This window comes from Sparus aurata, chromosome 16, assembly GCF_900880675.1.
Source record: "Sparus aurata chromosome 16, fSpaAur1.1, whole genome shotgun sequence".
NCBI lineage: Eukaryota > Metazoa > Chordata > Actinopteri > Spariformes > Sparidae > Sparus > Sparus aurata.
In genome coordinates this window covers 22,412,050-22,436,962 of record NC_044202.1, presented here as the reverse complement: position 1 = coordinate 22,436,962, position 24,913 = coordinate 22,412,050, and the positions used below count along the sequence as shown (strand labels likewise).

Below are 24,913 nucleotides of genomic sequence, written 5' to 3'. Positions count from 1 at the left end.
ATTAAAGGAACTGGCTGATTAAAATGTAAACAAAGGGCAAATCGAACACTACAGTAGAAACTGATTATATCGATCTAAGTCACGCACATGTGTGCTGCCTCAGTATATATTTTAGTTCATATGTTATGCTTGTTTTTAAATTAAAGATTAAATTAAACCCTGTGTGGCATATCCAGAGCTTCAGTCCTATCATCTTAGGGTATCTACAATCTATTTACCTTTCATTGTGTTTTTAAGATGCACAACCCTTGAAATAGACAATGGCTGCAGGCTGACGCTGGCTGCCAAAGGTTGCAGGCAGTGGCTGTGTATGCGAGGCTTGGGCTACACTAGATGACGAAGAAAATAAACCTGCATTGTTAAATGAGAAGAAGTTAAAAAAGTAAAGAAGTAGAGTCAGATTATTTAAGATATCAATGCTGTGTTTACCTTTTTTAAACACATCACTAGCTTCCGGTTGAGGCTTCAGAGGGAAGCCAAAGGCTGTAGGCAGGTACTTAGGGACTATTGGGACATTTTTACTTAGGGGTGTACTCACTATTGTTGCCAGTGGTTCAGACATTAATGGCTGTGTGTTGAGTTATTTTGAGGGGACAGTACATTTACACTCGTATACAAGCTGTGCACTGACTACTTTACATTGTAGCAAAGTGTCATTTCTTCAGTGTGCTCAGTTTTGTGAGATACTGTATATAGAAGACAAAATCTAGAGGCAGGAGAAGTTATATCATTAAATCTATGGGATGAATGGAATGCATGTTGAACTGTAATCAACAAGGCTTACTGTTGCTAATAGATTTTCACACATCCTTATTTATTTTTCTTTTTTACTTATTATGTATTTACTTTTTTTTATAGCTTTATTGATAGGTCAGCTGAAGATATGACAGGAAACAAGGAGAGAGAGAGGGGGAGTGACACGCAGCAAAGGGACCCAGGCTGGGAGTCGAACCCAGGTCCTCTGCAGAGCCTCGGCACATGGGGCACACGCTCTACCAACCGAGCTAAACGGCACCCCACGTATTTACTTTTACTTCCAGGTCACCTAACATGATTTCTTCATGTCTTTCTTTAAAAGCCAAAATGAAAAAAGGAATATCCAAATGTCCAAATTAGATTGTTATTTAAATTGTTTTTTGGTTTTTTGTTTGGGGAAAAAAAATTAGCCGATAGTTGAACCTTGGATGCAGGAGGAACAATGCGGTTTTCATCCTGGCCGCGGAACACTGGACCAGCTCTATACCCTCCGTAGGGTGCTCGAGGGTTCATGGGAGTTTGCTTAACCAGTCCACGTGTGCTTTGTGGACTTGGAGAAGGCACTTGACCGTGTCCCTCGTGGCATTCTGTGGGAAGTGCTCCGGTGGGGACGGGGTCGGAGGCCCTCTGCTAAGGGCTGTACGGTCCCTGTACGACCAGAGCAGGAGCTTGGTTCGCATTGCCAGCGGTAAGTCAGACCTGTTCCCAGTGCATGTTGGACTCTGGCAGGGCTGCCCTTTGTCACCGGTTCTGTTCATTATTTTGATGGACAGAATTTCTAGGTGCAGCCACAGGCCAGAGGGTTCGTGAGCCACTGGATTTCATCTCTGCTTTTCGCAGATGATGTTGTCTTGTTGGCTCCTTCAAGCCAGGACCCCCAGCATGTCTTGGGTTGGTTTGCAGCCGAGTGTGAAGCAACTGGGATGAGAATCAGGACATCCAAGTCCAAGGCCATGGTTCTCGACCGGAAAAAGGTGGCCTTGCACCCTCCGGGTTGGGGGAGAGGAGAAGTATCTTGGGGTTTTGTTCACAAGTGAGGGAAGGATGGAGCGCGAGATTGACAGGCGGATCGGTGCAGCACCCGCAGCAATGTGGCCGTTGTATCGCTCTGTCGTGGTCAAGAGTGAGCTGAGCCGAAAGGCAAAGCTCTCGATTTTCCGGTCAGTCTACGTTCCTACCCACACCTATGGCCATGAACTTTGGGTCATGACTGAAAGAGTAAGATCCTGGACACAAGCGGCCGAAATGAGTTTCCTCTGCAGGGGGGCAGGGATCTCCCTTAGAGATAGGGTGAGGAGCTCTGTCACCCGGGAGGAGCTCGGAGAAGTCATTCACTTTCTATTGGGAGCCAGGCGGAGAAGGAGGGAAAAGTGGAAAAGGCGGAGGTGGGTGGAATAGGCAGATTAGGAGGAAAAACAAAGTTCAAAATCCTCCAACTTTATGTAATGAGCTATGACGCGTCTAGGTGGAAAAGGTGGAAAAGCCATGCGATAACCAATGGGGATGTCTCGTTCTGCTGCAGTACCTCGGTCAGGTTGGTCCTGGAGAACAACCCACGTAATTTTGGTTCCTACCAAACATTCGTTCCGAGATGGCGCTGGAAATCTTGATTGCTGCTGTAGCAGAACACCCGGTCCTCTTAGGGATGAATGAAGAACTGATTTATGACCATTAGGAACATGGTGAAGGCTTGCATTGCACTAGTTTCTACTCCCTTACACACACACAGTCAAGTCACAGAGCCAATTCAACACTCTCTAGATTTGAGGCATACTCTGACATCTTATGGACAGAAACTGTAATTACAGTCTATACGTCAATGAGATGTTTGATCATATTTCTGAAATTGTCCCCCATTCATGCTCAGCAAACAGACTGCATGGTGATGTTCATCACTCAGACAGGTTCAAACTCTCATTAGAGGTTAGCGGTCCCACTTGACTGATATATCAGTGTATATCCAGAGGTTCCAGGGTTGGAACGGTTACTTGAACAATGTATTCTGATACAGTTACTAATTAACTCTTAACATTGGAAGTGAGAGAAAAGGAATATCAACAAGATGACCTTTATTTGATCTGCATATCTTGTCATGACTCTGGGTTTATGTCTCTGTATTCTTGTGTTGTGTGTCTTGTGTCTCATGTTTTGATTTTCCATGCCCTCTTGTGTCATGTGTTCTTTAAGTTCTCCTGTGTATTTTCCTAGTTGCAGTCTGTCTCCCTCTGTCTGTCAGTGTTTTGTCCTCCATGCTCCTCCCTCTCGTTACCTCACCTGGGCTCCTCTCTCCTCACCTGTTCCTTGTCTGGTCATTAGTCTGTGTATTTAGTCTGTGAATCCCCTGCACTCCTTGTCCGTTCATTGTCTCTGCCAGTGTCTGTTCATGTCCATGTTCCTGCCTTGCCTCCTCTCGTGTCTCATGGTATGTGTTGGATTTTGAGTTTTGCAATCTGCATTTTTGATTTGGTACTTTGTCCTTTTGTTTGCACTTTGTTTAGCTCTCTTGGTTGCTACTTTGCTTTTGTCTCGTTTTTGGTCTTGCTCCTTTTTGGTTTTTGTACTTCAGCTTTAGTTTTATTAAAGCTCGCCTTTTGTTCCCCTCATTGCTGCCTCTTGTCCTCTGATTATCTGCGTTTGGGTCCAACTCCTATATTTCCATAGTTCTTCCCTTTAACCCCCCGCCCTGACAGAATGAACGGACCTAGTAAAATGGACCCAGCAGACTACAGAAAACAGCTCCTTGACATTGAGGAAAAATTGTGGGGGGATCTTGATGTCAAGACTGATGAAAGGGAAATGCTACAGATAATAGCTGAATTTAACAGGACAATGTTTGATAGGCCTTGGTTGTGGGCAGTTCCATGCGCCGTGGAGTTAATTGCTGAAGTTGCTGACCTGAGGAGAACCTTGCTGGTCAAACTAAGCAGCAGCAACTCCCAGCAAGCTCCCAGTGTTTCAGCCCAAACCCACGCCACAGCCACAGCCAAGCTACCAGCTCATGCCTCAGCTCCAGCCTCAGCTGAAATGTCCCCTTTTTGTGGAACCCGCCTGGCCTACAAAATGCCTCCACCAAGAAAGCGACATTCTCGGCAGCGTCCTGGCTCCTTGAAGTCTGGCAATGGAGCCCCAACTCCATTGTCAACTGCACAGCCAGCGCTTGCCGGGTTTGCACCGCTAAAGGTGTGGCTGACATCCACACCTGCCAGTGGCCTTCAGTCGGCGGCCCGGTCGACACCTGCCAGTGGCCTTCAGTCGGCGGCCCGGTCGACACCTGCCAGTGGCCTTCAGTCGGCGGCCCGGTCGACACCTGCCAGTGGCCTTCAGTCGGCGGCCCGGTCGACACCTGCCAGTGGCCTTCAGTCGGCGGCCCGGTCGACACCTGCCAGTGGCCTTCAGTCGGCGGCCCTGATGACGCCTGTTCCGGCCTGTGGCCTTCAGTCGGCGGACCTGATGGCGCCTGTTCCTGCCTGTGGCCTTCAGTCGGCGGACCTGATTGCGCCTGTCCCTGCTCCTCGGTCGGAGGCCCGGCCGAGGCCTGTCCCTGCTCCTCGGTCGGAGGTCCGGCCGAGGCCCATGTCAAGTCCTGTCCCTGCTCCTCGGTCGGAGGTCCGGCCGAGGCCCATGTCAAGTCCTGTCCCTGCTCCTCGGTCGGAGGACCGGCCGAGGCCCATGTCAAGTCCTGTCCCTGCTCCTCGGTCGGAGGACCGGCCGAGGCCCATGCCAAGTCCTGCCCCAGCGCCTCGGTCGGAGGACCGGCCGAGGCCCGTCCCTGCTCCTCGGTCGGAGGACCGGCCGAGGCCCATGCCAAGTCCCGTCCCAGCGCGTCGGTCGGAGGACCGGCCGAGGCCTGTACCAGCACCTCGGTCGGAGGACCGGCCGAGGCCTGCTCCTGCTCCGAGTCCAGTGCAAAGTCCTCGGTCGGAGGCCCGGCCGAGGCCCGTTCCTGCACCTCGGTCGGAGGACCGGCCGAGGCCTGTCCCTGCTCCTCGGTCAGAGGCCCGGCCGAGTCCCATGCCAAGTCCAAACCCTGCACCTCGGTTGGAGGCCCGGCCGAGGCCCGTTCCTGCACCTCGGTTGGAGGCCCGGCCGAGGCCCGTTCCTGCACCTCGGTTGGAGGCCCGGCCGAGGCCCGTTCCTGCACCTCGGTTGGAGGCCCGGCCGAGGCCCGTTCCTGCACCTCGGTCGGAGGCCCGGCCGAGTCCCACGCCAAGCCCTGTGCCTGCTCCTCGGTCGGAGGTCCGGCCGAGTCCCACGCTCAGTCCAGCGCCTGCTCCTCGGTCGGAGGTCCGGCCGAGTCCCACGCCCAGTCCAGCGCCTGCTCCTCGGTCGGAGGTCCGGCCGAGTCCCACGCCCAGTCCAGCGCCTGCTCCTCGGTCGGAGGTCCGGCCGAGTCCCACGCCCAGTCCAGCGCCTGCTCCTTGGTCGGAGGTCCGGCCGAGTCCCACGCCCAGTCCAGCGCCTGCTCCTCGGTCGGAGGTCCTGCCGAGTCCCAGGCCAAGTCCCACGCCCAGTCCAGCGCCTGCTCCTCGGTCGGAGGCCCGGCCGAGTCCCACGCCAAGTCCCACGCCAAGTCCAGCGCCTGCTCCTCGGTCGGAGGTCCGGCTGAGCCCCAGGCCAAGTCCTGTGTCTCCTCCTCGGTCGGAGGACCGGCCGGGGCCAGTGCCAAGTCCAGTGCCAGCTCCTCGGTCGGAGGCCCGGCCGAGGTCGCCCGCTGCCACCCACCGTTCATCAGTTTCCAGGCCACCAGCTCCCTGCAAACCCCTGTTGGTGGCCCGGCCAAGACCCAGGAGGTTTCCCCAGCCAGCGGTCCGGCCTCAAGAACGCCTTCGCCGCCGGCCTCCAGTGGGTCCCAGCCCACGCCTTCGCCGCCGGCCTCCAGTGGGTCCCAGCCCACGCCTTCGCCGCCGGCCTCCAGTGGGTCCCAGCCCACGCCTTCGCCGCCGGCCTCCAGTGGGTCCCAGCCCACGCCTTCGCCGCCGGCCTCCAGTGGGTCCCAGCCCACGCCTTCGCCTTCGTCGCCGGCCTCCAGTGGGTCCCAGCCCACGCCTTCGCCTTCGCCGCCGGCCTCCAGTGGGTCCCAGCCCACGCCTTCGCCTTCGCCGCCGGCCTCCAGTGGGTCCCACGCCTTCGCCTTCGCCGCCGGCCTCCAGTGGGTCCCAGCCCACGCCTTCGCCTTCGCCGCCGGCCTCCAGTGGGTCCCAGCCCACGCCTTCGCCTTCGCCGCCGGCCTCCAGTGGGTCCCAGCCCACGCCTTCGCCTTCGCCGCCGGCCTCCAGTGGGTCCCAGCCCACGCCTTCGCCGCCGGCCTCCAGTGGGTCCCAGCCCACGCCTTCGTCTTCGTCGCCGGCCTCAAGTAGGTCCCAGCCCACGCCTTCGTCTTCGTCGCCGGCCTCCAGAACGCCTTCGTCTTCGTCGCCGGCCTCCAGAACGCCTTCGTCTTCGTCTTCGTCGCCGGCCTCCAGAACGCCTTCGTCTTCGCCTTCGCCGCCGGCCTCCAGAACGCCTTCGTCTTCGCCTTCGCCGCCGGCCTCCAGAACGCCTTCGTCTTCGCCTTCGCAGCCGGCCTCCAGAACGCCTTCGCCTTCGCCACAGACCTCCAGAGCGCCTTCGCCTTCGCCACAGACCTCCAGAGCGCCTTCGCCTTCGCCACAGACCTCCAGAGCGCCTTCGCCACAGACCTCCAGACCACCTTCGCCTTCGCCACAGACCTCCAGACCACCTTCGCCACAGACCTCCAGACCACCTTCGCCTTCGCCACAGACCTCCAGACCACCTTCGTCTTCGCCACAGACCTCCTGAGGATCTCAACCTTCGCCCCCGCCGTCACCCTTCTGTGGGCCTCAACCTTGGCCCTCCTCCTCCTCCCATCATCGTTTGGACTTTGGCACCCCTCCCGAACCCCCTCCACCCTCCCGGCTTCTTTAGGTCTCTGTGTAATGGGTTCCTTTGGGGCATCTGGAAGCTGCCCCTTGAGGGTGGGGTACTGTCATGACTCTGGGTTTATGTCTCTGTATTCTTGTGTTGTGTGTCTTGTGTCATGTTTTGATTTTCCATGCCCTCTTGTGTCATGTGTTCTTTAAGTTCTCCTGTGTATTTTCCTAGTTGCAGTCTGTCTCCCTCTGTCTGTCAGTGTTTTGTCCTCCATGCTCCTCCCCCTCGTTACCTCACCTGGGCTCCTCTCTCCTCACCTGTTCCTTGTCTGGTCATTAGTCTGTGTATTTAGTCTGTGAATCCCCTGCACTCCTTGTCCGTTCATTGTCTCTGCCAGTGTCTGTTCATGTCCATGTTCCTGCCTTGCCTCCTCTCGTGTCTCATGGTATGTGTTGGATTTTGAGTTTTGCAATCTGCATTTTTGATTTGGTACTTTGTCCTTTTGTTTGCACTTTGTTTAGCTCTCTTGGTTGCTACTTTGCTTTTGTCTCGTTTTTGGTCTTGCTCCTTTTTGGTTTTTGTACTTCAACTTTAGTTTTATTAAAGCTCGCCTTTTGTTCCCCTCATTGCTGCCTCTTGTCCTCTGATTATCTGCGTTTGGGTCCAACTCCTATATTTCCATAGTTCTTCCCTTTAACCCCCCGCCCTGACATATCTGTGTATTTGGATTCACTCAAGACCAGAGTGATGTATGAGACTCATGGAGTGTTGTCATGTGTGCACGTATGCATGGCTACAAACTAGTTTATCATTCTTCACTTAATGATTGTAGTCCTGTTACTCATCCCCTTTTTCTGAAAGAAAGATCTGAATTCTAACTACACTGTTTTACAGTAATTTCATACTGTTTTCTTTTTTTCTATGTGGCGGACCCTGCCACCTTTCTGGTTTAAATTAGTGTTGTGGGACTTTATTTTCCTCTGAGAACAGCTTGTTTACATACTTATGGAAAGCATAAATATTTCCAAGTTTGTATTATTACCTCATTAATATTGTGAATATCAATATCTCAGTTTGAATTCCACTTTTCAATTTGAATTTTGAAACAAAAAAACAATAGCAAATAAAAAGAATAACTGCACAACTCACTGTTGTACGACTGTCACTGTTGCATGTGGTGATTTTTTTTCTCCATGAATAAGCATTTCATTCTTTCATAAACAACAAATAGGCAACATAAAATGTTTTGTTGTGATCAAATATGTTGTTACATTTATCATGAAAGGTAGTTTTGGTGCTTGAACAGCTGACTATTTTTTTAAATGATGAGAAAAAAATTCATTTTATTTATTTGCATGAAGACCTGTGTCTGTAAACTGTGACTTCTTTGTGACGACTGACTTTTCTTTGGTAAAAACAAACATTTGACACAGAATGTTTGTAAGATCGGATCAATTAATATGAATATTTTGTCTTGATAAGTTGTGTTATTATCTAAACCAATATGTTGCCTAAGGTATCATTATTACAATCATTTCAAATGATCATACACATTTAAAAATCCAGTTTGTACAGTTTAGTTAACTTTTAATCCAACAGTTCACAGATCTGCACACTTGTCAACAAACACAGACATTTAAGCACCTTTAGGTGTAAAGGTGTAACTGGGGCTACACATCCTGTGGGGCTTGTATGAGGATACATACGACTACATGCTTTGTTATGATGACAAATGAAACATCACCATCTTCAGCTGGACTATTTTAAAATAATTCATTGAGAACAGAATAATGTAGGCTGATATTTTATTGACCCTCTGAAAGGAGTTCTGGTGTCTCTTTCCTTGCAGCAGCAGAGAGGTCCCGGGTCAGGACCTTGTTGGGCTCTGGTTGATCTTGAGCTTTGACCGAGCGGAACCACGTGGAGAGAGGTGATGATTCACTGCTGTTGTTCAAGTGAAGACGCCGGATATCATTTCCTGTAGGAGGATGATATATGCATTTATTTGTTCTAAATCTAGGTTAGATCGTTTATAAAAAAGAATTCAAAGATCTTTAGTTAATTAAAACCCATGAGAAATAGAACAAATGTGTGGCTTACCTCAGTGTATTGATGATTTCGAGCAGCTCTTTGGAGGACAATGCCATGAAGGTTACACAGCTTGGACTTCTCCATGATCGACAACTGACCCAGTTTGATGATGCCTTTAGGAACAGCACTGATCCACCAGCTGATATTTGTCTGAGATGATACAAAACAAAATAAATTCAAGTTCTGAAAATGTGTTTGTATCCTCTCACATGGAGTTCAGATCCTTCGATAACGACTCCTTAGTTTAGCACTTACTGCACTTTACTCACTGGATGTTCACTTGCAGTGGATGTTTCTGGTGGCGGCTGTAGCTGTTTGCAATCATCTGCAGGTGGAGGGGACTGCAGGTTGCTGGAAGAAGCTGTAGATGGAGGATTATTCTGCAGCTCCATGCCAGAATAAGCAGGATGAAGCAGTGGTTTCAGGTGTGTGGCAGAGGGTGCAAGTGGAGGTTCAGGCTGCAGAGGACTGAGATGGAGGGTTTGACTACAGCTATCTGCAAGAATCTACAGGTGGAGGAAGCTCGAGGTTGCTTGCATAGGCTATAGGAGGAGGTCTGGGCTTCAGTTGTCTGCATGAATCTGCAGGTGGAGGTGGTGGCTGCAGGTTACTGGCAGAGGCTAAAGGTGGAGTTTAGGTCACAGCCTCTGCAGGTGGAGTTCGCCACTGCAGGTTGCTGACAGAGACTTTAGGTGGTGGCTTGTGTCTGTCTGTACAAATCTGATGAAGGCAGTGTGGTTGTTTTTCAGGGTAGATGTTGGAGGTGCAATCTGTCAGAATCCACAGGTGGAGGTTGCAGTGGATGTTGCTGGCACACAGCAAAATCAGCAGAGTCAGCCAGCTGTTTCTCAAAACCAATGCAGTGTCACTTAATAACTCTCAAGCAGGGGTTAGTCAATGACTCCTGCAGGTGTTGAGTCCATAATAAATAGTACAATAACCCTGTTTAACTAGATAAAGGAAAACCAACTTGAGTTCATACTGCACTGCACCCTCTAATAAATCATGCATTATGTCAACTGCATAGTTGTCAGTACTGTGGAAATACTGTTGAGAATTGAATACACACATTTTTTTAGCACCATACACTGACTGGGGGGTGGGGTTTTCACAAAGTTCCTCACACTGTTCTCTATACAGAGTTTTTGAAGGTAAAATAAAATGAGGATGATCCTCTGAAAAAAAGGATTGAATTTGTTCCTTTTCTAGCCAAACAAAATCTTCAACAATGTGTTGCGCTAAATGATTCAGCGTAACCCAAAGCAGCATGTAGAGCAAGATTATCTCCAGTTATCTGAAAAACAGTACCAAGCAAAGGCTCATCAAAAAAAGGCAGTTGTATTGCTTGAGTTTCTAACATTTTTAAATCTCTAATAAGAGGCTTCAGTATCTTATTAAAACCATAAGTCTTTCTTTACATCGGCAGTATGAAAAAGAGAAACAAGATGTACATTCACAAGTACAGAATTGAACTTGGATGGAAGATTTTGTAAAGTAAAATAAAGACAGCCTAATTTGTGAATACCCCGTTTAGAACCCAAAGGGTTAGCAGTTTCGAAATCATCGTAGTAGATTAGACGCTGAAGAGCATGCCGCTGTTGAGCGAATAGTGGGTGGTTTTGAAAATACGAACCATCATGAGTACCTCTGTAAATTCCTTTCTCACTTAGTTTGTCTTGTAAAAAGGCTTCTTTTAAGTCGTCATTTTTGAACATAGATTTAAGAGAAGACATGATGGGGAACATACATATATTTGTCCGTTATTGGAACTTCGTGATAGACGCCGGTAATTCTATCTCTACGCACATCTAATCTGACTCCCAGGACATACTCCTCGGGCTCAACTATTTCCCAATTTGTCGTCGTAATATTTCTGCCTTTTGGCCTCTGAATTAAACATAGAAAATGGATTGTCCAATCTATTCAAAGAATCCTCTATTATTTGAGTAAGGTCTGAACTCGAACTACGAACTACCTTCAGCACAGCCTCTAGTGCTTGATCTTGAACATCATTAACAATTTCCTCCATAGAATGAATAATTGTCTGAACTGTAGTTGCCAGTACTACATGATGGCATGTCATTTGAGAATTCCACATCAGGCAGGCTTTGCAGGCTGTAGGTGGACTTGTTGAAATTGTCTGCTAGAATCTGCAGGTGGAGCTGGGCGGCTGCAGGTTTCTGGCAGAGACTTTTGGTGGTGGCTTGTGTCTGTCTTCCAAAATCTGTGGGTGGAGGAAGACAAAAGGTTTCTGGCAGAGACTGTCGGCAGAAGATGGAAGACACTTTAGGTGGAGGTTTTGGCTGTAGTTGCCTACCAGAATTGGCAGGTGGAGGTGGTGGCTGCAGGTTACTGGTGGAGACTTTAGGTGGAGGCTTGGGTTGCTCTTGTTGACCCAAATCGACAGGTGGAGGCAGCACATTCTTTAAGCTGATGATGGAGGTGGAGGTGGAGGTTGAGGTTGAGGCATCATTGGTATTCCAGAATGTTTAGGTGGAGGAAGCAAAAGGTTACTGACAGAGACTGTAGGCAGAAAGATGGAAGATACTTTACGTGGAGGTTCTGCCGGCACTTTCCAGGAATATGCAGGTGGAGGTGGCAGCTGCAGGTTCCTGGAAGAGGTGGATGTTTCTGTCGGTTTACATTGAAGTGGCATTTTTCTGTGAGAATCTGCAGGTGGAGCTGGTGGCTGCAGGTTCCTGGCAGAGGCTTTAGGTGGAGGCTTGTGTTTGTCAGCACACTTCTGCTGGTGGAGGCAGAGGTTCTGATTTTCAGCCAAGGATGGAGGTGGAGGTAGAGGCCTCAATGGTCATCCAGAATCTGTTGGTGGAGGAAACAACAGGTTACTGGCAGAGGATGAAAGGCCGAAGGTAGAAGACACTTTCTGTGGAGGTTTTGGCTGCGCTTTTCAACCAGAGTCTTTAGGTGGAGCTGGTAGCTGCAGGTTGTTGGTGGAGATTCGGTGGAGGCTTGTGCTGCTCTCGTTGGCACAAATGGACAGTTGGAGGCAGCAGGTTTTTTAAGCTGATGGTGGAGGTGGAGGTTTCTAGAAGAGGACTCAGTTTGGCCTTTAGTTGGAGGACATGGGTTGTAGCAATCTGTCAGAATCCACAGGTGGAGGTTGCAGTGGATGTTGCTGGCTGTAGGTGGACTTGTTGCAATTCTCTGCTAGAATCTGCAGGTGGAGCTGGTGGCTGCAGGTTTCTGGCACAGGCAGTAGGTGGAGGCAGGAGTTGGAAGCAGCTGCAATTGGACGAATCAGGTTGTAGCTGACAGTTGATGTTCTTGGCTGAAGATTCGGGTGGAGTATGTCTTTGCAGCTGTCTGCTGTCTGCAGGTGGAGGCTAGAGCAGCAGATGGCTGACGTAGTAAGAAGGCACGGTTTGGATTTTTTAAAATAATTTTTCTGGCATAGACACCTTTATTAAGCAGGACACAGATAGGAAATATGGGAGAGAGAGGGGGATGTGACATGCAGCAAAGGACCTCTGGCCGGAATCAAACCGGGGTCAGCTGCATATGTGGCATGCACTCTACCCACTCGACCACCTGCGCGCCAATTTTGGATTTAAAAGTGACTGGAGGAGACTTGTAGGTGGAGGATGGAGCCTCTCACTCCAGATGGCTCTCAGAAGTTGGGTCTTGTCAGGTGGTGTAGATGGTGTTCGAGGTGGAGGCTTGATTGCTGACGGAGGCTGCACGTACTGATGTAAATGAAGTCAGTTGTGTTGAGGTCTCTAATATTTACAGGCTGGATTTGATCTCATTGAACTGTTATCACAGAGGGTTGGAGTGAAGCCGCTGCTCTCAGGTCAGTTTGACTTCTTGGCTCCTTTAAGTGGAGGCTGTCCAGGGCTCGCTTCTCCCAAAGTGTCTTCGTCATAGAGGGGAGGAGAGACTCCAGCCCCGTACGAGACTTCCAGTTGTGTGAGTCCATCTTGATGGGTTGATGATGTCATGGCGAGGTGGTCCAGTCTCTCCCACAACTTCCACTTGATACGTTGTCCCAGCTGTAAACTGCACGGAACAAACCTGGCCACTCTGGTACCTGTGAGGAGTGGAGGAAACAGAGATGGTGTAAAATGTGATTGAGTGAATCATTAAATCATTTGACAAACGTGATGATCTGATTGACAGAGTCAGCATGTTTGACCCAAACGTACCTCAGGAGGTCGTCTACCACTTCATGGTAGACTCTCTTGGAATCTTCCACTGAGCAGTTGTGTATCTTTACTGGGCCGGAGCGGTTCACACCAGTGGAGCTCGGCTGGTTAGCAGGTGGGATGGTGGATGGAGGCGCTGGGACCAAACTCCTCTCCCCTGGACCATGAGCAGAAGGTGTAGAAGGACGGGGCGCTGTCTTATGTATAAAATAATACATTGTAAATAAAAACCAACATGCACTATGTTGAAGTCCATTACTAACAGTATATCCATAAAGATCTATTGTAACAGTATTGAACACAGTGAGATAACAGGGTTGAAGGGACAATCAGTATTTCAATACGTCATTGATTTGTTTACTCTGGCACATTCTATTATAACTCATTATACCATGGTCTGGGGGAATACTCGATTCTGATTGGCTGCAGGGTGTCCATTAACCCCTGATATATGGACACCTACTTACCAGTCAATAAGAAAAATGGACATTCAATTCAGTTGTAATGGTGTTTATTAAAACTGAAAATGAGCTGTAGAAAACAAACCAAACACACTGAAGTGCTCATCATTAGATAGGCTTTATATTTTTAATGACTAAAAAATGTGAACAAATTTGATCAAATTAACAAGTTAATCAAAAACACCAATGAACTGGATACTTTGAATATGGAAAACATTAAATATATATATAATTCAGATGAACTGAACTCTACAACTGCTTCATCATTTATTCATCCATAAAGCCTGGTCAACACTTACTTTTGCATTTCAAGATGTCGCAATGATAATGCAACAATGAACAACTTTAAGGCACGTGTGTTATGTTTATGTGAATTTTACAATTTCCATTCTGAATTGTGCAGTGCTGCACTTACAGCAGTGCTATTCTGCTGAAGACCCATGATGCTCATATGGAGATGCATTCTTCAGCCAGACACATATCTGAAAATGTGTGCTTGCCTTTGGCATTTCCAGATGTGTTCAAAATGTCGTCTGTGATTCGCGGAATTAACCCTCACTGTATGGTGGAGAATGTAGAAAACGATCCAGGCCCCAGCGAGGATCGAACTCGCGACCCCTGGTTTACAAGACCAGTGCTCTAACCACTGAGCTATGGAGCCAATCGCGGCACCCTCGGCCTCTTCTTAACAATTTAATGATACAATGAATAGTGACGTACTTATTCTCACTAGGTTTGAATGCTTACGTCAATATGACGGAGCTCTATCGTACAACAACTTCGTTACAAAACACGCGGTGAGTGCGGCCAGCGGCCAGCCGCCGCTTTGGATTCAAGTACGTTCGATTAAAATTGCCGCACGTACCTAGGCATTACGGTAAGAGAGGGTCTGAACTAATTTCAAAATAAAAGCGACCTTCCTGTGACCGGGTTTCACATTCATTGATTGAGTCAGTCTGTCGATTATGATTGAATTGATTAACAAACAAACAAACAAGCAAGCAAACATATATTTCAAAATAAAACAATATTTATAAAGATACAAGATTAAATTAATTTATAATAAGCCTAATGCCTGCAATCTGTATTTCCAATAAAATAGTTGTTATGATTAATATCAGTCAAACTTAATCAGTTTTTACTAATTATTCACACAACTGAAAAGACAAGACAGTTTTCCTTAATTTTATTTTGAAATCAGCTGTTACATATTATTACCGTAATGCCTAATATATACATGTACCAACAAAAAAGCGTGTGGGCTGGCTTCAGTGGTCGGCAGGGTTACCTTAGAAATGTACATTATCCAATTATCTCAATATTAAAGCAATGTAACTTGATTTCCTTCCAATCTAAACATATGCAATTCAAGAAGATATATTATATATTTACTTTTGTTTCATCTTAATGATTGTGTATTCTTCAAGCTGTCATGTCTGTGCATGTGTGTGGTTACAGGCTAATAGGCCTACCATTTGTTATTTTTAAACTGTCATCGTGTTAGTAATCCCATTTTTTATCGAATGTATCTGTAATCTACTTTTAATTCTGTGACTTGACTGGAATACAGTTACCTTTTTTATATCCTAACTACGTAATCCTATTACATGTATTTTGTTAGCCAGAGACAGCAGGTTAGCTTCGCCAACACATCCTGATGTTTCAGCAAAATTTTACTGTAAGTAGAGACCATCTTTCCGTGTGATCACACCAGCCGCCACACTCCTTAATATATTCACTCTCTGACCCCTGACTGAGATGCTCAGAATCATTATCACACACACACTGCCATAACACAATCACCTGGAAAAGCACCCAACTCAAAATTGTGGTCACTTTAGTTCCTGATACACAGGTCAGGAGCATGATACCATGCCGGATGAGGCTACGATGCGGCCACACACAAACACACATACACTTTAGTGGTTTGTCAAAAAACCTTTACAGGGCAGCAGATATTGAAGGTGTGGTAGAATACACTCACACCATGAACCAGTGGCAAAACATAACCAGCCTCAGCTGTTGCAGATGGTAATTATTAAACGCATTATGTGAAAATATCCAAAGCATTCAGGATCTGTTACCTTTTGGTCTTTTCAATTCATTGTATGAACCCTTCAAGATACAGCGCTCTCAAATGTCACGATACATCAGACTTAACATAGCTGTTTGCTGTGAGCGTGGGAGGAAACCAGTAGCAGCTAGAAAGCTTTTATTAAAACATTTCTTGATACAACCATACATTCAGTGCACATTGGACATTCAACACAGAAGAAATTTGACATTCAGACTCCAAACTCCAATTGTTACACAACAAATCACTGAGAAGGCAGACTCAATAGTGCCAAACTTACATTCAAATTAAACATTCAATCTGTAATGAAAAACAACACATAAAACTCTTATATTATCATTTACCTTTGAGGAAAATACTGGAAAAAGGAGACATTACTAGAGGAAGCTCCCACCCATGGATTGTGTTACAGTGTCACACATCATCATGCATCCGAGCTGTATGTATGAGGTTATCTCTTACATGACTTCTGGAAAGCTTTGATGAAGGACTGTCTCTGTTGGTGCTCCCTCCCTTCACATCACCTCCTGCTCTAAATGATGATTTCCTGAACTTTTTACATGAACCTATGGATTCCATGAAAAGAGTTTGTGCCATGCCCATATTTGAAAATACAGTGCGTTGTGGCTGTACTATGTTTCTGCATGGTTTCTCCCTTTTCTTTTTTATTGTGATGGACTGAATACAAAATGCATTAAGAAGAATTACACCATTGTACCTGCTGGAAATATCATGGCACAAAATTATGTGGTCTATATTTGGTGTGCCCATTCGTGGGGCTGATAAAAAAAATAAATCTTCCAGCGAGAGAATACAAGAGGACAGATGTTTTTACCATGATTCTGTATATTTAGTGTGGATTAAGTTAATGAATGTTAGCTCCGACGTCGGAGCCTTCAAACATTTAGACTCCTGCATCTGAGTTGCCACAGATCACCCCGGCATCCTCGTAATGGGCACAGTTATGTAACCCCACACCAGCATGTTTGCAGTCCAGCAGGGTGGACTCTGTCCCTTCACACTGAACATCATCCAAAAGAATGCGCAGATCCTTCCCCTCCCCAAACTCAGAGTTCCTTGCTGCCTTCAGAGCGTACCTGAAACCTAGTTGCCGGCAAACCACAGCAGCGTTCTTGGTAGTCCACAGGTCATCACACACAGTGCCCCACTCTCCATTGATGTAGATCTCCACCCGTCCTTGGTTGCTGCGGCCCTGTTCGTCACCGACCAGCCTAACGCCGCCATTCTGAGGCTCGGACGCACTCTGTGCTCTGGATCTGCTCTTCTTGCGCCTGCCTTTCCGCTTGGGCGGTTTGGTGGTAGTTGTGGTCGGCAAAGGGGGGGTCGGCTCTGGTTCTACTTCACCCAGACTGTCAATAAGCTCTTGGAGCCAGTCATAGGGCTCCGTGGGTTCTGGCTCAGGCTCGTTTCTAGTGCCGATGAATGCTTATGGAAGAATGATGAGAATCATGAGACCCAACGTGAATACAAAAACAAAGGAATGACAGACTTCATGAGCGTTGTAGCTAATCAGCAGTGAAGTCAAAGTGTTGTGGAAGTGGACTCACTTTCCTGAGGAATGAACTGGATGAGGTTACTCTTCACTCTGACAGGAAGAGGCTCATAGTGACACTGTCCTGGTGGAGCGCGTCTGAATGACAGCACATAACACAAGAGAATTAAATACCGTTGCATGTAAGAACACAGAGCACAAGCAGGTAGATATAAAAGCAGTAACAGAGCTGACCCGACATCTGTTATATAGCGCGGGACACACACTGTTGCATGTGCTGCTGTGCTGCTTTTGGAACACTGGCATGCAAACTAAAATCACTGGGGCAACATTATGGCAGCATTGTTCGGTTCAGTGTTATAAAGCAAAGCCAGTGTAATGGCAAGGCTTTGCTGAAGCCATATTGTGGGACTTCTGTGTAAAAAAAGGGCTGATGTCAGAGAAGGGAGATTTAGGATGGCGGGCCTTTCACACTACTGCCAACACTGCTAAATCTCCCTTCTTCACCAAAACAGAGGGAGGCTGAGAAAAGAACGACGGAGAGAGAACGAGATGCCTCTGTATTGTAATTAGAAACAGATGTGTGTCTTTCGAGAAACAAAAAGCAGGACTGGACAGACTCTCTGCACAGAAAGCTTTTTACTCTACATGGGAAACGACAGTAAGAAGCAATGATTACACAACTCACCTTGAGGGATCCACCACTTTATAAATGACTCCTGAGGGTGACGTAGCACTCGGTATTCCGGTCGACATGAAGTACAGCTCACCTAATATATAAAGAAGAGGTCACATGAAGACGGCATTAAGAGATCGTGCCTGATGAGGTGTCCATTATCAGGACGATGTGGAGGCCAGAACTGTTCGTTGGCCAGTGAAACTCCTCAAAGAATATTATCCTGCTTACACAGAAAAACAAACAAAAAAACCCATTTCAGCGAGTTTTGCAATCAAAAAATAAAGTTTTTCCACAAGCAATAGCTCTGTTTCCCTGGCAACACCTGAGGGTGGGACTGATAACTTCAACAATCACTACAATACCATATGGTTCCTGTACGGTGGAAATGTGACTTAGCAACGGGAGAAAAACGAGTCCACTCAGCTCACAGAATGCTCTGGCTGAGCCGTGAGCCGGAAAGTCTTTGAGAATGATGCACTGAAGGACTTTACTGAGTGTTGTTGTTGTTGTTACTGATTTTAGATACAGCCTATAGTACATTCATTTAGAACGGTAAAAGACAATTTCAATTGAACCACTTAGTTGTTCCAAGTTGGTCACCAAAAAAGGCCAACTCCTCGATTGGCAGCATTTTGGCCAAAACCAATGAAAAGGGAGAGTCAGCAAATCACAACGAGGCTGTGTGCAAAATGTGAGAAAATGAAGAAGGTGACAGCCGCAGATGGTTACACTTCAAATCTACGTGGACATCTCAACACAGTCACCAGCCAACTGCTGCCATGATGAAGTTGTCGAGTTCAAAGCCCACTGTTGATCCTGCAGAACATGTATCATATTTCTGTTGGTGTGTGAAAGAAATTATCCAACTGAAACAACAATAATAATAATAATAATAATAATCTCTCTTATTTGTTTCATATAAAAATGATTTAGCAATGATTGGAGGTTTATTCATTTGGTTAAGGTTTAATGGTATCAAAAATTGGATACCGCCTGACCCTATGGTGTAGTACACAAGAATACATATTTCCAAGTTCCAACTGAGTTTGTGTTGTGGATCTGTTCATTCATTACCAGCTTCATCCTCTGCAAAGGAGATGATGTACTGGTGGTAGTTGTCGATGAGTCCGGGAAAGGAGCAGGTCACGCCCGTCCCCATACAGATGTCGTTGTACGTCCACCGCCCTGTTCTGAAGTCCTCCCGAAGACTCATCAAGCGCCTGGAAGAGAATCAAATCTACAATCTCTAATGTGAAGTACGCAGTTATTTTTTATCTTGAGCCTTGTGTGAACTTTGATACCTTACTGACACGTACTGTCTGCTTCTAGTTCGGTTCATCCTGTCCTGCTTTCCAAAAGTACTTTTTAACAGCCTTAGAGAACATGCACGAAGGTGTGATAGTGCATCACTGTGGTGGGATAGTATTCTAATTTTAAGATTAGGTTAGCAAAAGTATCCATACTACAGTGTGATATAAATGGTCCTGCATTATTATCAGCAAAATGTATTTGCAGTACGATAAAGTACTCATATACCGACTTATCATCCATGCAGCATTTGAATGTTAGCTGTTCAAGGTGCAGCTGATTTTTACCACCATCACAATATAACAGGAAAGTTGATTTTGCTGCAAGTAAGCGGGCGCTGGAGAGAGACTCAGCTGTAAAGTCTTACCCGCTCATGAAGTCTCCAAATATGTACATGCCGTTCAGGTTGGGGTATTCACAGCCTCGATACACATATCCACCCGTCACTGACTTTCCCATCTTGTGAGGGTACGCATAAATAGGCAGGACATCATCTATAAAAACATCAAAAAGTCATGCTTGGTGTTATTATTATATAATTTTGGGGGTACTTTGCGTCAGTATTTCCATTTCCATACTCCACTACATGCTAATGAATATCTCCCAGAGAACCTGATATGTAAGAGAGGGTTCGGATCACCACTGCTGTCTGCAGTTGAAAGAAGGTAACCGTGGGTCAATGCCTACCTAGCGAGCTGTTGGCACACAGCTTCTTATCGTAGCAGGAAAAGCCCTCTTTGGCTCTCCAGCCGTAGTTCCGACCTTTCTCGATGATGTCAATCTCTTCGTACTTGTTCTGGCCCACATCCCCGCAGAAGATGCGTCCTTTGCCTTCTTTGGTCACAGGGTCGCCCTGGTCCACAGAACACCTCCACATATTGCGGACACCGTAAGCATAAACCTCAGGTCTCGCCCCTCGCTCGTGTATGAAGGGGTTATCTGGAGGAATTCTGTACAATGGGCCTCTCTCGTTGTCATCCACATCAATGCGGAGAACTTTACCCAACAGAGCTGACCTAAAGTAGATGAGGCACAATGTCATATTTTATCCAAACACATAGAAACTCTAGAAATAGAATCTTTAGAGTGTCTTATTTCAGTAATTTTTAGTGGACGTCTCACTTGTTCTGGGAATTCCCAAATTTCCCAAATGGGTCTCCTGCCATTCCACCATCTCCTGTGAAAATGTACAAGTAGCCATCATCTGCAAAAAGAAGTTGCCCCCCGTTGTGGTTTGATGCTGGCTCGTCAATCTCCAGAATAACCCTGGGAGAAAAGTGGACGTGACAAAAAGACAAGAAAAGGACAAGGTGTGAGTTTGTCTGTGCGTGCAGCTTGTTATGTGATCACGAAAAACCCACTGCTGCTTGCTGACCTGGATGTCCATTCCATACCTACCGCTCAGAGGCGTGATCCACCACATTCATGTCGTTGGCTGACACGTGAAACTCACTGATCCTGATCCTCTCGTCCAAACCCACCTCCACTGAGTAATACACGTACAGCTTCCTGTTGTACTTGTGCTTGGGGTGAAAGGTAAGTCCCAGAAAGCCTCTCTCGTCACCTTCCCATGACGATGTTAACACTGCCTTGCTAATGTTCAAAAATGGTCTCTCCAGTTTGGACCGGTCAGGAAGGTAGGTCCACACCACGCCCACCTGTTCCGCCACAAAGAACCGATGCGTGCCGTCATTGGCGTGCACCATGGCTAGCGGGTTCCGCAGCCCGTTCGCAACCTCTTCCAGGCACAACTGCAGACAGCCGTCCGAGTCGGACTGAACCCGGCCCAGGTTATTTGTCAGCTTCTGGTTGCTGAGGAGGTGTGGGTAGCAGTAGTCCATGTCGTCTAGCTGCAGGTACTGGCAGAAACGTGTCTGGTCATCTTTGACTTCGGCTATGTTTGGGTGGTCAGACAGGTAAGGGATGGTGGAACTGCACTTCATCCAAAGCTGGGAGCAGTAATCTGGACAGAGGCCAGGGATGGTCCTGACCGGGGTGCTCGGGTCCTCGGCATCAAAGAGGTGAGCTGCGTAGGGAGAGCACTCCTGGAGAGATGAACGAGAGTGAAGATGATGGGAGGAGAGACAATACTGAGGGAGACTGAGTGTGATACCTAGATGTAGACATTTCCATGAAAAAGCACAAAGTGATTTGTTTGGCCACCAACATGATATTGGGAATGTAGTGGCAAACAATTCATGTTCTGTACAGCTCCAGCCAGCACAGAACATTGTTTGCATACATTTGAGGTCATGTGTCTGTACAATCTTGTCGATCATCTGGTCTTGATCGACAAGATTGTGTTAGAGGCTTAGCTGTCTGGTTTAACTCATATATGGCTGATAGGACACCCTGTGTAGTCGACAACAATATGACCTTGGACCACTAAAGAGTGCAACACGGTGTTTTACAAGGGCCTGTCCTCTGTTATTTTAGATTTATATGCTGCTCCCTTGCTTGTATCATTTGCAAGTTGAATTGTTATATGGACCACACTCAATTATATGCACCGATTTTGCCAGATGACCAGTCTCAAATAACGAACTAGAAGAGTGTTTAGGCGCTATTTAGATCTAGATGTCATCAAATCTGAGCTGCTAACGGTTGATCCTCCTAGCAAGGGTCACCTGTTTGAGACACATCCCTCATATTTGAAAACTGTGACATTTCCCATAACCCCTCCATCAAAAACCTCAGTTTCTCTTTTGATTCCTTCCTTGCATTTGACTAACATATTAAAGGTATTACTAGAACTGCCTTCTTTCATCTCCGCAACATTTCAAAAATTTGATACTAACTCTGATGCTGACACCCTGGTACAAGCCTTTGTCTCATCCAGACTTGACTACTGCAACGTACAGTTTCCCGGTCTACCCAGATCTAGTGTGAGAAGCCTTCAACTTGTTCAGAAGGCGGCTGACCAAAACCAGAACATCTGATCATAGAACACCCGACCTGTCCTCCCTACATTGGCTGCTGATCCAGGTAAGAGGCGTTTATGAAGTGTTACTGCTCACACAGAAAATATTGCATGGACGAGCACCATCTTATTTATCTGACCTCATCACACCTTATTTGCCAGCAATTGCTCTCCGATCCTGTGGACATGTTGACAGGTGATGAGTCTGGTGTGATAGTGAGATGATCTGTAGTTTGTGAGTTGATAACGACTAATCCCTTTCACATCAGTCAAATCATTTGATCAGTTATTAGTATACTGATTATAGCTAAATGTGTTTGGCTCATTAATTACATAGCCTAGTGACGGATTGTGCCTTCCCTGGGGTTACCAGACACCACAGTTTTTCAGGGACAGTCCCTGTTTTTGGTGGCCGTTCCCTGAATGGAGTTGTCCTTTGAAAACAGACCTCAAAGTTAAATTATAGTTTCCATGCAGCAGAGCCAGCGGTTGAATTTTCAGTGGCGTTGTGTGTGTGATTTGGCCAACATAGAGCTGATCGCTTCACCGGCCTCACATCACTCTTCAACTAAATACTTGTTCACGCAACAATCAGGAAATAATAACGTGTCAGTGACACTGACAGAGATTTTCGCTGCCCTGGTAGTCTGCTGGACAGGAGGGAGGGGGATCAGTGGGACCCATGGCTGAGTGCCTGCTTGGCTGTCCTCCTGTGTCCACATCCCCCCCCCCCCCCCCCCCCCCCCCCGGTAGTCCGATGTACAACCACAGAGAGGGAGGGAGAGTTTACTGTTTAATTAGACTACAGAAGAGACCAGAATGATTTATCTAACGTGCTGTTTCCTGACTGTATGTTCAGTGTGGTGTTCATGTGTTGGCGTTGTGTTTTATGAAAACTAATCACGATCAATTAAATGCATTTACTTTTCATCAAAATATAACTGATGGGAAATTCATACAATTTAACTTTCAATGTGAAACTCATCAGCTAAATGTTTTTCATTTTAAAATAAAGTATCACTGTGTCATTAAAGTTGATATATCATAATCCCAACTTCATTCTGTCGACATTTGAGTTGGGGGGAGCTTTTATTTAAATGCCTTGCACTTCAACTATCCACCATTTTTTATTGAAGAAGTTAAAACTATTTTAAGGTAGTCAATAAATCAACAGACACACCTTTAGCCTTTTAATATATTTAAATATATAATCTGGGGGCATTTCCTCTGGATGAAATTGTCAAATTTAGGCCTATGAGAATGTTTAGACATGCTGCTATAACCAGATAAAGTATTAGACCACCTTTTTTGGGAGAAACGTTGATCATTGTTCATCCTTAATCATTAATGTTATACATCATAGGTTTAGGAAGATGTTAGACTCTCATCCAGTGAAATGGCTGATTTAGTGGGGGGATTGTATGTCACTGTACATAGATCATGGTTGGATAATCAAAGATTCTTGTTATATATGCTTTTATAAAAAATCTTAGCCTTTTCTAAGAAATTAAAAAATTGGATTACATTCAGAAGCCTCATAATTGCTTGTCAAGAGCAGATGTCGGCTGCTTCCTGGGGGGCTGAGCCCCCCCAGAGGTCAGATCCTAGAATCGCCCCTGCTTCCTACACCGGGGCTGACCTTTCCCTTAATTCAGCTCATCAGTATGTTTAACAGCAGTCCTGTATATTGAGTCATTCTGCTGTAACACACTGCTGGTGAATGCTTTAGTCTCCATACAGGCTCATCTTACATGACAGCTCGCCTGCCTGAGCCTGTGGGGTCTCAGGGTTTGCTCTGTGCTCGGGCTGCTGGCAGGATTCGGACTTTACGGACTCAGCCGAGCGACCTTTGTGCATGCATGCCTACCTGGCAGAGCAGATCCGACACGAATCCAGCACAGCGTTCATAGCCATAATCATCAAAATGGTCCATAATCTGGTAGAACTTCCTCATCAGCTCCTGGTCCTTCTGGAAGTCACAGCAGCCAAACTCTCTGTACATTACGCAGAAGTCCAGCTCCCGCTGCGGGCGGAAGGGCGGCTTGAAGTCCAAACACTGCGGGTGTAGCGTTACAGGTGCGATCCATACCGCCGCAAAGTACCATACGGTCATCGGCAAGAGCCACAGCCGACCCGGGACTTTGCCGTAACACCACCGCATCATGGCGTGTGTTGGGAGCTCTGGAGGAGAAAGTTTGTGCTGGAGCGGCTTCCTGTCTGCACTTTGCTCTCACTGTCGCCGTCTGACGTGTGACCCGCCGTGTCCTCTGTCAGCCGGGCTCGTCTGGAGCCGAGCTCAGCTGTGGAGCTCAGTCTGAACCCGTCCGCTGTCCCGGAACATCTGCGCACAAAATGGTAGGAGCGCGAGCAGTGCGCAGACCAGCCCCGGAGCACGGTGCGTCTGCCGCGGCGGACTGTGCCACAGACCGGCGGGATTGTGATGATGATGACACCATCACACCGCCAACAGTACGACTATTCAAGTAATAATAAGACACGAGGCCTGGTCACCGTAACTCCGCCTCCTCTTTAAACCCCAGTGTCCATGTCCTGTAGCGGAGGATTTACTTCAGTGTCCGTGGAGTCCGTGCAGGCCAGAGAACACGTTATAACACCTGTAAAAGTAACGGAGGGGGGGGGGGGAAGGAACCAGGAATATTTCCGGTATTATTTGGGGAGTTCAACCGCAGATGTGGCTCCTAATGATAAAAACAACTGTAGTGCACAATATAGTCCAGAGAAATGCAGGAGGCTCTGAGAGCACGCTGACTTACTGTCACATACACCTGGAACACATCTGACAGTCTGAGGAGTCAGAGAGGAAGTGATGCTGCTGACCGAGCACAGTGAGGCAGACCAACAGTGATATAGAAAAACAGCTTCATTACTGATACAGACTTTGCGCAAATAAATAAATAAACAAAGTAATACAGATAAATAAATTGCAAGACTCCAATCAGTCCTGTCCTCTTGTGGTGTCTCAGAGGACGAGTCGCAGTCTCTAAACCAGCTCTCAGGAGGACAAAGTCTGAGAAACAAAGTCCTGTTTACTGATGAGTCCCAGTTAGAGGTGTATG

General features: G+C 47.0%; 1 protein-coding gene and 1 non-coding gene across 2 annotated transcripts; both read right to left on the bottom strand.

Moving 5' to 3' along the window:
* Positions 1-13,930: 13,930 nt before the first annotated feature.
* trnat-ugu (transfer RNA threonine (anticodon UGU)) lies at positions 13,931-14,003 on the bottom strand. Its single transcript has one exon. It is a non-coding gene; the product is annotated as a tRNA-Thr (tRNA).
* Positions 14,004-15,523: 1,520 nt separating this feature from the next.
* On the bottom strand, positions 15,524-24,319 carry hhipl1 (HHIP-like 1). The gene is made up of 9 exons (XM_030443502.1): positions 23,704-24,319; positions 20,315-20,961; positions 20,039-20,182; positions 19,604-19,932; positions 19,284-19,410; positions 18,683-18,828; positions 17,618-17,699; positions 16,985-17,067; positions 15,524-16,862 (listed from the first exon to the last, which is right to left on the bottom strand). Exons 1-9 carry the CDS (start codon positions 23,998-24,000, stop codon positions 16,321-16,323), a joined length of 2,397 nt encoding a protein of 798 aa, XP_030299362.1. The 5' UTR covers positions 24,001-24,319; the 3' UTR covers positions 15,524-16,320.
* Between the last annotated feature and the right edge of the window lie 594 nt (positions 24,320-24,913).

Bases quoted from the DNA above. Each gene is read 5' to 3' on its own strand.
- hhipl1 (XM_030443502.1), bottom strand. From the start codon at position 24,000: ATGATGCGGTGGTGTTACGGCAAAGTCCCGGGTCGGCTGTGGCTCTTG. The intron at 20,183-20,314 runs GTAGGTATGGAA...CTTTTCTCCCAG, and splicing joins GTGGATCACGCCTCTGAGCG to GGTTATTCTGGAGATTGACG. The intron at 17,068-17,617 runs GTGAGTTGTGTA...GCTGTCATTCAG, and splicing joins AAAGTGGTGGATCCCTCAAG to ACGCGCTCCACCAGGACAGT.